General features: G+C 26.0%; 1 protein-coding gene across 1 annotated transcript in view; it reads left to right on the top strand.

The window, feature by feature from the left end:
- LOC117171846 (uncharacterized protein KIAA2013 homolog) overlaps positions 1 to 13,016 on the top strand; it is a 52,098-nt gene that overhangs the window by 7,766 nt on the left and 31,316 nt on the right. The window contains exon 2 of the mRNA XM_033359480.1: positions 178 to 649. Within this exon, the coding sequence (XP_033215371.1) occupies positions 178 to 649 (472 nt within the window). The remainder of the gene's footprint in view (positions 1 to 177; positions 650 to 13,016) is intronic.

The following is a 13,016-nucleotide window of genomic DNA, read 5'->3' as shown; positions in this document are numbered from 1 at the left end:
TTCAAGCAATGAATTAGCAGATTTTAAATACTGACGTGAAAAAGACAGCTATGCTCATCTCGCCCCACCCTACCCTACCTGGTTTCGCGAGTTCGCATTTTGGCCGCATTAAAAAAATAGATGGCGCATTGTAGCACAGCGGATCCCAATGATCCCAATTGAACATTGTTCTTTCAGCATTTGAGGATCACTGTATGAACGAGAGACTGGCAAGTTTCTACTTCGATATCGTGGATTACAATGCGAATGTCCTGCATGATCCGCCAGAAGAAACGGATCATCAGTATTTACCTTACATCGGCAATGGGATCTACGGCATTCCCGTTCTGCCGGAGGCTTGGCTCTACATAAAGCACGGCAGAACCTTATCTTTGCCGGTAAAATGGCAGCCCTTGATCTCGCCCGCTTTGCCGGAAGGAAGTTCGTATCGTGAAGCGACAGTGACACATTATACGACGGGAATCGTCTACAAATATCAGTGCCTTCGAGATGGTTATTACATAGTCTCTCAGTATTATGCACACAGAAGCTTCGATGGAATCCTTGTCCAGGATGTAAAAGTCGCGAATCCTTCCGCACTCTCTCAGGAAGTCACCTTGAAGTCGCAAACTTCGGCTCACTGGAGTGACTCTCACACCGAACCCCTCAAGTAATTCATTTTTCGATTTCTTTTTTTTTTTCATTTCAGGGTTCTGATCGCAGAAAAATTCAAATTTTTATTATTTTAATCATTTTTGTACATTTAGAAAAGTGATTTTTTTACTTTATCTACAGTCGCAGATTTTCCAGATCACTCTAATTTAACCATAATTTTTTATTGACTTTGAATTATTTTTTATTGTAAGAAAAACCTTTGGATAAAGTTCCGAATAGGTGAACGTGACGATTTCCTTCACACTGCGTATACTTATGTATTTTGACGCGCTGATTACGAAAATGATAGTGAAAATTGGCGACTAGGCGATTTCCGTTGTGAAATCGCGGGAAAACCATAAAAAATGTGGTTTTTTGTGTTTATCACAGCCAATATGCAAAATCACGCAAAATACACATTTTTTGTAGGATAAATTTTTTTGTACGAGTGATAGTTTTCAAGAAAATTAGTGATATCTCGATTTTTATGAAAAAAAAACCATAAAAATCATGCTCTTTTTGTTTTCGAGTGTTAACCGTCCTCCAGTGTCAGCAACCCGTCTTATACGCGTAATTGAACCCGTTTCCAGATTTATGTCTGTGACCAGTCACAGGGGTTCCTTCCCGCCCCCACGACGCGTGGGGAAAGGGGCAGGGGAGTGACCTAAGTTTTTTCTGGTTCCAGTCACAGGGGTGCCTTCCCGCCCCCCATGACACGTTGGAAAGGGGGTCGTGCCTGAACTAAGTTATTTTTGTGACCAGTCATTGGGATGCCGGGGTTTTTTGTGTTTATCTCAGCCAATACATAAATTTTCGCAAAACTTTTCTATAAAAGTTGTAGATCTTATCGAAATACACATTTCTTATATGATGCATTTTTTTCTACGAGTAATAGTTTCCGAGAAAATTACAGATATATCTGATGAAATGTAACAAATTTACAAATTTCAATGCAATTAGCGACAGGTCCTTCTCTACCATCCGCGCTCATAGTACTTAAGGGCGTGTGTTTCTAGCGTGCAATATTATTTTCGAGATTTTCCTCTCTTGAGTCCTCGTCAAGATGGATGAAACATAATATTTTTAATTTATCTAAGATTTTCCAAGAAAGGGAAACAACTCTTCAGTGGTTGCGACAGATCGAATTAATTCCGTTTAAACGATTTTGCTCAAAACGTAAGAAGAAGATGACTCTTATGGAGTCTGAACATGTTTGCGAATCCTTCCTTTGTTATAAAATACACAAATATCGTCACAGTATTACCGTTGTAGAAAACACGTGGTTTGGGAGGTGCCGCATTTCTGTAGCGGCCTGTATGCTCATTACGTATTGTTTCGCATTAAATTTTAATTTTGAACAAACGATCCGGGAAAGCAGCATTATAAACAATCAATCGATTTCTCGAGAAACAGTTTCAGACCGCTTCTCATTTTGTAGAGAGGTCTGCATGCTTGCTCTTGACAGCAACTTCGAAGAGGATGGTCGCATCGGAGGTGTCGGTGAATTATTGAAATCGATGAGTGCAAAATCGGCCGTCGAAAATACGAGCGAGGACGTGTAGTAGAAGGATCATGGATTCTCGGAATGATCCACAGAGGACATTTCTACAACTATCGGTTGGAAATCTGTCCCGATAATAAGAGAGATCAGGATACTTTAATTGCAATAATAAGAAAGCATGTAGCGGAAGGGACAGAAATCCACACCAATTGTTGGAAGGGATACATTAATCTCGAAGATCATGGATTTGTCCACAAAACTGTGAATCATTCCGAACAATTTGTGGATCCTGATTCCGGAGCGCACACACAAAACATCGAGTCATCTTGGCGGTGTAATAAGGAGTATACAATCAAGACAATAAACAGAATTTACTCAGAATTTCTAATTAAAATATATTTAAAAATCATAAAAGTAAAAAAAAAACAATTATAAAATTAAAAAATACAACAAAAAAATGCTTTTCAAAATACTCCAACCTTCCCGTGTTGAAAAGCGTGAGTAGGTACCCAACCGAAACCAATGGAGAATGCTCATTGTTTTTTTTTTTTCATAAAAATCGAGATATCACTAATTTTCGTGGAAACTATCACTCGTAGAAAAAAATGTGTATTTTTGTACCATCTACAACTTTTATTTGAAACATTTTGTGAGATTTTGCATATTGGCTGAGATAAACGCAAAAAACCATATTTTTATGGTTTTTTTCGCAATTTCATCATGAAAATCGCCGAGTCACCAATTTTCACTATCTTTTCGTAATCAGCGCATCAAAATACATAAGTATACGCAGTGTGAAGAAAATCGTCACGTTCACGTATTCAAACCTTTTGCAATTTTTTGCTCTGAGATTTTCTTTTGCTGACTTAATTTTGATCATCAAATTGATGATATTCCAAATAATTCAGAAGCAATAATTTTCTCAATTTCTTCAAAAAATGGATTTATCGTGTTTTGTTTGCTTACTTAGAGATCATAGAAGGTAAAATTTTTTGAAGAATTGTAATTCGAATGTCTTAACTTTTTAAAAAATTAGTAATTTTATACCCATAATTAAGTTTATATAATATAAATTGAAGTTCAAAATGACCCTCATCATTATGAAAAATAGTAATTTTCCTTCTTAAATTTTGGTTTTAAAACCAAAATTTGACCATGTTTAAACATTTTTTTATAGTTAAAAAAATAATCTTATTGCAAAATTTAAAAAAAATAAGTTTTAACTTTTAAAAAAATTAACAATTTTATACCCATAATTCAGTTTATAAAATATAAATTGAAGTTTAAAATGACCATCATCATTGACCTGAAAAATTGTCATTTTCGTTCTTAAATTTTAGCTTTCAAACCAAAATTTGACCATTTAAAAAAAATTTTAAAGTTATAAAAAATCTTTATTGCGAAATTATTGGAAATTTAAAAGAATCCATGTTCCAAGTCAGAATTTGTCACAATTTGAAAGTTCCCTCTTCCAAATGTTGGATAAAGAAAGTACTTTAATTAGTTTTTAGAGTAAAAGTGTTATTTCCAAAAAGAAATATTTCTTTGTTGACAATCAATTTTTTACAGTAAAAATTCAACTGTTCCAGTAGAAAATTGGCCTATTATGCTGAAAATCCATTCTTTTTTGATTAAGAATTAGATTTTTATTAGAAAATTTAAATATTCTATTTCGGGTTGAAAATTAGTCTTTATGGTTGAAAATTCATCTTTTTGGTATAAAATTCAACTATTTCAGCCGAAGATTCATCACTTTAGATGACAATTTTCTAGTTTAAAATTCAACAATTCGAATGAAAATGTACCTTTTTTAATTGGAAATTCAAATATTTCGTTGAAAATCCACATGTTTGGTTAAACAATCAATTTTTTTTGTAAAAATCTTTTGTTAAAAAATAATTTAGTTTGGTTAAAGATGCATGTTTTTAATTGAAAATTAATTTCTTTGGTTGAAAAATGAGTTATCAGACTTCAAACTTGTTTTATTTTCTTTGGATGAAAATAAAATTTCTTGCCGAAAATTTAACTATTTTTTTCTTTTTGAAATTTGTTTAAAACTGAAAATTTAACTATTATTTCGATTAATATTCCATAAATTTAGTAAAAAAAATCATCTCTTTGGTTGGACATTCATGTTTCTTACTAAAAATGTAAGTATTCAATTTTTGGTTGAAAATTTATCTTTTTGTTATAAAATTCAACTATTTCAGTCGAAGATTCATCACTCTTGATGAAAATTCATCAGTGATTGAAAATTAATTCCTTCAAATGAAGAATTAACTCGCTATTTTGGTTGAAAATTGATATTTTCTAGTTTAAAATTCAACAATTTGAATGAAAATGTACCTTTTTGAATTGGAAATTCAAAAATTTCGTTGAAAATCCACATATTTGGTTTAAAAGTCGATTTTTTTTCTGGTTGAAAATTGATCTTTTTTAGTAAATTTTTTTTTTGTAGAAAATTCAACTGTATTTCAGTTCAAAATTCAATGATTTGAATAAAAATTGGCCTTTTTTAATTGAAATCTCAACTATTCCGTTAAAAATTCACGTATTTTGTTATGATCTTTTTGCTTGGAAATTAATCTTCTTGTTTAGAGATTCTTCTTTTCTTTTAAAAATTAAAGTATTTTAGGTAAATATTTTTTAACTTAAAATGTAATTATTCAATTACCATTTTGTCAAAACTTCAATTATTATAGTTAAACATTCATCATTTAGTAATTTGTAGTTTTAGTTAAAAATGTATCTGTTTGGTTGAAATTTTTATTATTTTATTTTAAATTTAATTATTCAAGTTTTGATAGACAATTTATCTTTTTTAGTCAAATTCATTTTTTTTTAAATTTAACTTCTTCAGTTGAAGATTTATTGTTTTTGTTAAATACTCGTCTTTTTGGTTAAAAGTTCAACTATTGTAGTAATAAATAAAAATTTTTAAGCTTCAATTGTCAAAGTTTTAAATAAAAAAGGAGTTTTAGTTTGAGTACTTTAAATTGCAGCTTATTTTTTATTGCTCTGACAAAATTGATAGTTTTTAGAGTTCGGTTTTGTGGATTTTCTCAGTTTTTTATTGTTTTTTAATGACGTAATAAATAAATATTTTTCAACATACAACAACTAATAAAGAAAATAATATGATCTTCCATTTAGATTTTTTGTGAATCTTTTTTGGCCTAAACAAATTTTTAATTAAAAAATACGAAAGAAAAAAGAAGAAAGGATTTAGAGGCAGTCTTAATTTAATTTTTTTTTTCAATTTTAATAAAGACATTTAAAAGTGTGTTTTCCAAATTTGATAATTAGATTATTGTTTTTTGTTCAATTTCCAAAGATTTCGATTTAATCGGAAGTTAATTTCTTGAATTTCAATATCTAGAAATTGTCAAATAAAATCCTTTGCAGTTGGAAGTTTTGAATTTAAAAACTTGAATTATACGCACCAAAATTTAGCAAGAAGAATTGTGCTAACTCAGGGTTTTCAGCGACCTGGTAAACTTTAAAAGCCTGAAATTGTCCTTGATTTTTTTTTAAACTTTAAAAATCTGGAAAGATCCATCAATTTTTCAAGAGAAGATTTCAACTTTTTTTAGAAGATTTCAAAAGATTTCGCAAAGATTTCAAATGTTTTAATGATTTTAATTGAATACAAAAGATTTCAGAAAGATTCAAAAGATTTCAATAATTTCAAACGTATAAAAGATTTCACAAACGAAGATTAAATTAAATTAAAGAAGTAAATTTACTGATAATTTATGAGAATCTCAGAATTTATTTTAATTAATAGAAATTTGCATTTTTTCGTTAACTTTTCCGTTGAAAATTCAACTCTGTTTTTGAAAGTTTGTCTTTTTATTTTAAAGTTTACCTGCTTTAGCAGAAATTAAACCTGTGTTTTTTTATAAAACTACAACTGTTTGGTTAGAAATGAAGTTATTATACTATTTTCTTGAAAACTTTACTATTTCTTAGAAAATTTACTTTTTGTTTAAAATTTATATTTTGGTGTTGTAAAATGAACTGAAATATTTTCTAGATGAAAGTTCCACTTAAAAAATGTGTTTTTTTATTACAAATTCATCTGTTTTAGTGCAAAATTAATATTTTTTGGATTTTTTTGTTATAAAAATTCAATTTTTTATGTTATTGAGTTAACTGGAATCTTTTTTGGATGAAAACTAAACTTTTTTTTGTAATAAAAAATTATTCTGCTTCAAGATAAATTTCATATTTTTTTGATAAAAATGCAACTAAGAGCTAGAGAATTCAACAATTTTGTTAAAGGTCATCCTTTTTGGTTAAAAATTCGTCTTTTTGGATTAAAAATTAAATTTTTTTAGGTAGAAAATTATTTATTGTTAAAAAGTTCATAGTTTGATCGTGAAAACTGGACTAAAATCAGTTTCTACTTTTTTGTCAAAAAAGGTTCTTCTTTGCTTGATAATTTAACTAATTTATTTAAAACATTTGGTTAAATCGCTTTGTTAAGATATCACTTTTTTGTTAAAGATTTATATTTTAAGTTGAAAAGTTATCTCGTTGGTTACATGTTTAATTATCTTGTTATAAATTAATCTTTTTTAATTGGAAATTCAACTACATGGGTCAAAGTTAAACTATATTGTGAATTTTTTTTATTGTAGGCTTATGTCTGGTTGAAAATTTAACTGTTTAGTGGCAAATACTTTTTTTTTGTTTTTTAGAATTAACTTTTTAACAGAAAATGGAACTTTTCCTTTTTTTAAGATTGATATTTTTTAGTTAAAAATTTGCGTTTTTTGTTTGTAAAAAATGATTTTTTAGTTTGAAATTTCCTTTTTTTTGCTTAAAAATGCATCAGTTTCGTGGAAAATTAATTTTTTGTTGAACAGTCATATTTTTTGTTTAAAAATTGAATTTTTGTAAAGAAGATTTGTCTTCGGTTTTAAGGTTCAATAATTTAGATAAACTTTTATTTATTTTTTGAGTGAAAAATCTTTAATTGCTGGAAATTCGTCTTTTTGGTTTTAAAATTATTTTCTCTTGTTGTATAAATTTAATTCTTTTTTATTGAAATATAAACTATGACTCTTTTTTCGTTGGCAATTTGTATTGTTAGGTTGAATATTTAACAGAGGAAATAGGATGATTTAAAATAAAAACAGGAAAATCAAGAAATAATAATTAATAAATAAAATAATAAATAAAAATCAAGATTTTATATCAGAGAGATGAATTTTAAACCTAAAAAGTGAATTATTGACCAAAAAGGCAATTTTTCAGAAATTCAGTTAAACTTTCAACCAAATAGTTAAATTTTTAAACAAAAAAGACGATTTTATCAAAGATAATTGAATTCCCTACCCGAAAATATAAACTTTCATGCGAAAAAATTATTTTTCAACAAAATAGTTGAATCTTTAAACAAAAAGATGAATTTTTAACTATAAAAGATGATTTCTTCCATAAAAGATTAATTTTCTGCTGAAAAATAAATTTTTCCCAGTTGAATTAAACGAAAAAAAAAATGAATTTTTAACTAAAAGTTGAAATCTCGACCCGAAGATATGAATTTTTAATAAAAAAATTAATTTTTAACCAAATAGTTTAATCTTCAAATCAAAAATTTTTTTTTGTACACAAAACAGTTCAATTTTCAATCCGAAAAGATTATTTTTTAACAAAATAGTTGAATTTTTAATCAAAAAGATGAATTATCAACCATAAAAGATGACGTTTCTTCCATAAAAGAATAATTTTGTACTAAAAAAAAAAATCTTCACCCAGTTGAATTAAACGAATTAAACGAATAATTGAATGTTCAACTCATAAAGTATACATTTTCAAGAATAACTAGAGTAGTTAAATTTTCAGACAAAAAGTTAATTTCGAAACAAAAAATAAAAACGAATTTTAAACAAAAAAGTTTAATTTTTAAACAAAGAGGTGAATTTAAAAAACAATTGAGCAGAGTAATCGAACTTTCGACACAGTAATTGAATTTTCTATAAAAGGTTAATTTTAATAAAAACTTAAATTTTCAATAAAAAGATGGATTTTTCCACCAAGAAGATTAATGTTCTGCCAGAAAGACGAATTTGTAATAAAATAAATGAATTTTTCACAAAGTTGTTCGTTCTTGCAGAAAAAAATTTGAATTATCTACGAAACACTTAAATTTTTAAATCTAAAATATACTTTTTCAACAAAAAATTTACTTTCCATCAAATAGTTGAATATTTAACCAAGAATATAAATTTTGAATTGTATTTTTAAAAAATAGTTCATTTTTACCCAAAAAGGATTACTTTTCTACCATAAAAGATAAATTTTCTAATAAAAGACGAATGTTCAATCAGTTGAATTTAATGAGAAGAACGAATTTTTAACAAAATATTTGAATTGTGAACGAAAAAAAAAATTTTTTCAAGAAACAAGATTAATTTTGTAACCCCAAAGACGAATTTTCATTAAAATTCATGCATTTTTTACAAAATAGTTCAAGTTTTTAATTATAAAGTATCAATTTAATAGCAAAAGGTGAATTTTCTGTAAAACAATCCATTTTTCAAACCGAAAATATAATTTTTCAGCCAAAAATTAATTTTCTAGACGGTATTTATTTTTATTTTTAAATAGTTCATTCCTTTTAACTGAAAAGCCTACTATCATATTTTTTTTAGTGAAAAATGAAGTCTCTTTTGTTGAAAATTTAACATTTTGGTTGCATTTTTTCCTTTCTAGGTGAAAGTTTGAACTGTTTTGCAAAGAATGAACTTTCTTGTTCAACATTCATACATTTGGGTTAAAACTCAACTGATTTTTGAAAATAATTTATCTCTTGGGGCTTACAATTTCAGTATTTGGTTAATAATAACGTTTGGGTTATAAATTCATATTTTTAGGTTGAAAATATAACTCTCTCGTAAACAGAAAATTCAACAATGATAGAAAATTCATATTTTTGGGACTAAAATTTAATTGTTATGTTAGAAAATTTATCTTTTCATAGTGAAATTTCTATTATTTTGTTAAAAACTTAGCTGTTTGGTTGTAAATGAACTTTGTTGTTGTTAAAAAAATACTTTTTTTTGTTGAACATTTAACTGTTTTCTTGAAAATTCATATTTTCGGGTTAAAAATGCAATTATTTCGTAACAAATTCGTCTTTTTGTTCTGAAATATCTATTAATTGGTGGAAAATTCAGTTGTTTGGTTATAAATGAAGTTTTTTGTTAAAAATTCGTATTTTCCAGTTGAAAATTTAACTGTTTGGTGAAAAAATCAACTGTTTTTGAGAAAGTTTGTCTTTTTTCTTTATAAATTCAACTGTTCATAATGAGTGAATTTATAACGAGGTATTTGCATTTTTAACCAAAGAAGATGACATTTGTATTAAACTTTCCACTTTTGATTTTATTTTAATTCTTTTTTTAATATAGTTTACTAATTATATAGTTTATATATAGTTTCCACTAATTATTTTTTTTTTTAAACATTATTTTTCTCACCTATAGAAAGTAAAGTCATGATTTTTCGGGATAAATGATACAGTTGATGAATTTTATTATTAATATTTCAAACTTAACATATTTGGAAATTAATTACTTGAACAATTTATTTTGTTTAAACCATTTTTCCCGAGTTTTTTCTCAAGATAAAGACACAATTAACGAATTATAAAAGTAATTTTCTCAGGATATTTGTCAATTGTTTAAACAATTTTTATTCATTTAAACAATTTTTTCATCCTGTAAATTGTGAAATATATTAACTTAAGTTAGAAATATTATTATTGGCGTCAATTTTGAAAGTTATTGAGCGCAAATTATTCCGTAAACATTCACTAAGAGGTGATCAAGCTTTAATTTACAAAAAACTAATAAAATGTACTTGCTTTATTTTATTTTTCCGAAAATGAGCTTTTTTCATTAAAAATCCCATCATAATGTAAAAATCTCGGGGGCACTATTTAATTTTGACCTATTTAAAAAAAATATGGAACTTATTTTTCTATTGGGAATGGTTAATAAACGATACGCCAAATGGTGACAAAAATTCGAACTAGAAAGAATAGGTACGATCTTATGGAAAAATGCGAAACTGAGAACATTTTTTTAATTCTTTGATTTTTCCTTGAATCATTTTTTATTTTGAATCATTAATATTTAAATTTTAGTATTTCAGTCTTGTAATACAAATTTTAAATTATCGAATTTATTAATTTATTAAAAAAAGGTCTTTTCTATTATAAAAGATGGTTTTTTGACAAAATAATTAAATTATCAACATACTTGTTGAATATTCAACCTAAAAAGACAAATTCCCAACGAAAAAGTGTCATAGTTTATATTTCAATGAAAAAAGAATGAAATGTATACAAAAAAAAAAGAATTCTAAATAGGACTTCAACAAAAAATTAATTTTTCTCGAAACTGATGCATTTTTACCCCCAAAAATGAAGTTTCAAACTAAAAAAATGATTTTTTTACGAAAAAATGCGAATTTTCAATTTAAAAAGATCAATCTTAAAAAAATCAAAGTTACATTTTTTGTTAAAAAATTAATTTTACACAAAAAAAACAGTACATTATGTACATTAAACAGTTAAATTTTCAACCAAAGAAAATGAAATAAAAAGAAAATTTTAATGGAAAAAATAAACATTTAACAATGTAGTTCAATTTCTACCCAAGTAGTTGAATTTTCAATTAAAAAAGATGAAATTTCAACAAAATAATTAAACTTTCAACCGAACAGATGAATTTTCAACTAAAAATACCAATCTTTAGCAAAAAAAGAATTTGTTAACAATTTGATTCAACTAAATCTTTTCAAACAAATTAGTTGAAAACTCAAACAAAGAAGAATGATTTTTAACCAAGAAGTTGCATTTTAATTTAAAAAAAAAAATTAAGTTTTTTTTAAAACAGATCAAGTTTTAGATCAAAAAGATAAATTTTCCAAAAAATAGTTGCATTTTCTGTTGAAAGAGATTTCAGTCGAGTTTTCACGATAGAAACATGAAATTTTAAAAAAGAAATATGTTTCTATGAAAAAACATTAATTTTTCATCAAAGAAGAGGAATTTTTAACAAAAAAGAATGACTTTTTAACTAAATTGTTGAATTTTCTATTATATACTTGCATTTTTATTAAATAAAGATGAAAATTCTCTTCAAGCAGAAAAATTTTTAATTACAAAAACAAAGAGTTGAGATTTTATCCAAATAAGATTCCAGTTGATTCTGCAAGATCAAAAAATGATTTTTTAAATAAAAAAAAACTTCTTTCTTCGAACAAAAAGAATGAATTTTTAACAGAATTCTCTACCAAATAGTTGAATTTTTATCTATAAAATATGATATTTTTCTTAAAACAGATGGATTTTTAATTAAATAAAAACAGAAACAAATTTTTAAAACTAGTTGAATTTTCATCCAGAAAATATTTCAGTTCTTTTCTCAACACCCAAATATTTTATTTATACAGTAGAATTTTCAACCAAAAATTATGACTTTTTAACAAAATTGTTGAGTTTTCAAACAAACATTTGTATTTTTATCCAATAAAGATAACATTTTTTTTAAAGCATGTGAATTTTTAAATAAAAAAGACAAACTTTTAAATAAATAAGTTGAATTTTCAACCGAAAAGTTTTAGTTTTATTAAAAAAAAATTCCCAAAGAAGATTCCAGTTCACTTTCTAACACTAAATGACCAAAATAAGAACTGTAAACAATTTGTAATCAAAATGAGAATGTTCAATTTTAAGCGCTTTGAATTAGAAATGATACAATTTTAACTCCTTTCTAATAAAATTGTCCATTTATAAAAAAATTTAGCCTGAGATTTTTCAATTTGGAACGGTTTTAATTTGAAATAATACAGTCTTAATTCCTTTGAATTTTAAATGATCGAATTTTTAGAATTGTTTTCGGAAAATATTTCATTTTTAACGTTTTGTACGTCTCCTATTTTCGAAATTTGATTTTAATCTCAAATAATTGAAATTCGCGAAATTCTACACAAAAAAACAAACAATTATTGTACTATTTATTGTGATTTTCAATAGATTATAAACTTAAATGGACTTATTTTGAAGTAAAGCTGAACACAAAGTAATTTTTTATTAATTTATACATAAAATATTAACTATTTAAAAATCTGATCTAAAAGTTAGGTTAGAATCCGTTTTTAAATTCCAATCGTCTATTATTCCTATTATTTGCATAACCTGGAAAAATTTTGTCACTACATGCAATAAGTAAAGTTTATTTAATATTGTAATTAATTGAAACTTACATAAAATAATTTTTTTTTTGTTTGTTCATAAACATTTTTGACAAAAATGTGTTTTTTTTCACTCTATAAGATTGAATCTCTGTCTAAAACGATTTGTTTTTTATGAAGTTTTGCTTTTAGTGTTTAATCAATGCATTAAACTTAACCAAAAAATCGTAAAAACACTTATACAAAAATTAAAATACATCTTTAAAATTGTACCTACTCTTTCTAGTTCCAGTTTTCGGCACCAGGTGGCGAAATGGTGGACCACCATTCCCAATAATTGTTCGTTAATTTCTCATTACCTCTTTTAACTGCATCATTATATTCAAAATAAAGATGATATATTTTGCCTATCTCGTGCCGGGAATTATAGATAATGCCTAGGGATTATATGTAATGCCTGGATTGAATAATATAAATTTATAAAAAAGATTCGTTTGTAATAGGAATTTTGATCATTTAAGGGCATGTGACACAGCTAAATACCTATATTACCGACCTCACATTTTCGGTTCACTGAATGTTTTTTTGAGCCTAAGAACTTTTTTTGTAAATAAAATATCGAGCTGAAACTTTGGGAAATGTATTAGAGTACAATAAAGTACGTTTAGGT

Source organism: Belonocnema kinseyi, chromosome 4, assembly GCF_010883055.1.
Source record: "Belonocnema kinseyi isolate 2016_QV_RU_SX_M_011 chromosome 4, B_treatae_v1, whole genome shotgun sequence".
Lineage (NCBI taxonomy): Eukaryota > Metazoa > Arthropoda > Insecta > Hymenoptera > Cynipidae > Belonocnema > Belonocnema kinseyi.
The sequence above is the reverse complement of the archived record's forward strand: the minus strand, read 5'-3'. Positions and strand labels throughout refer to the sequence as shown.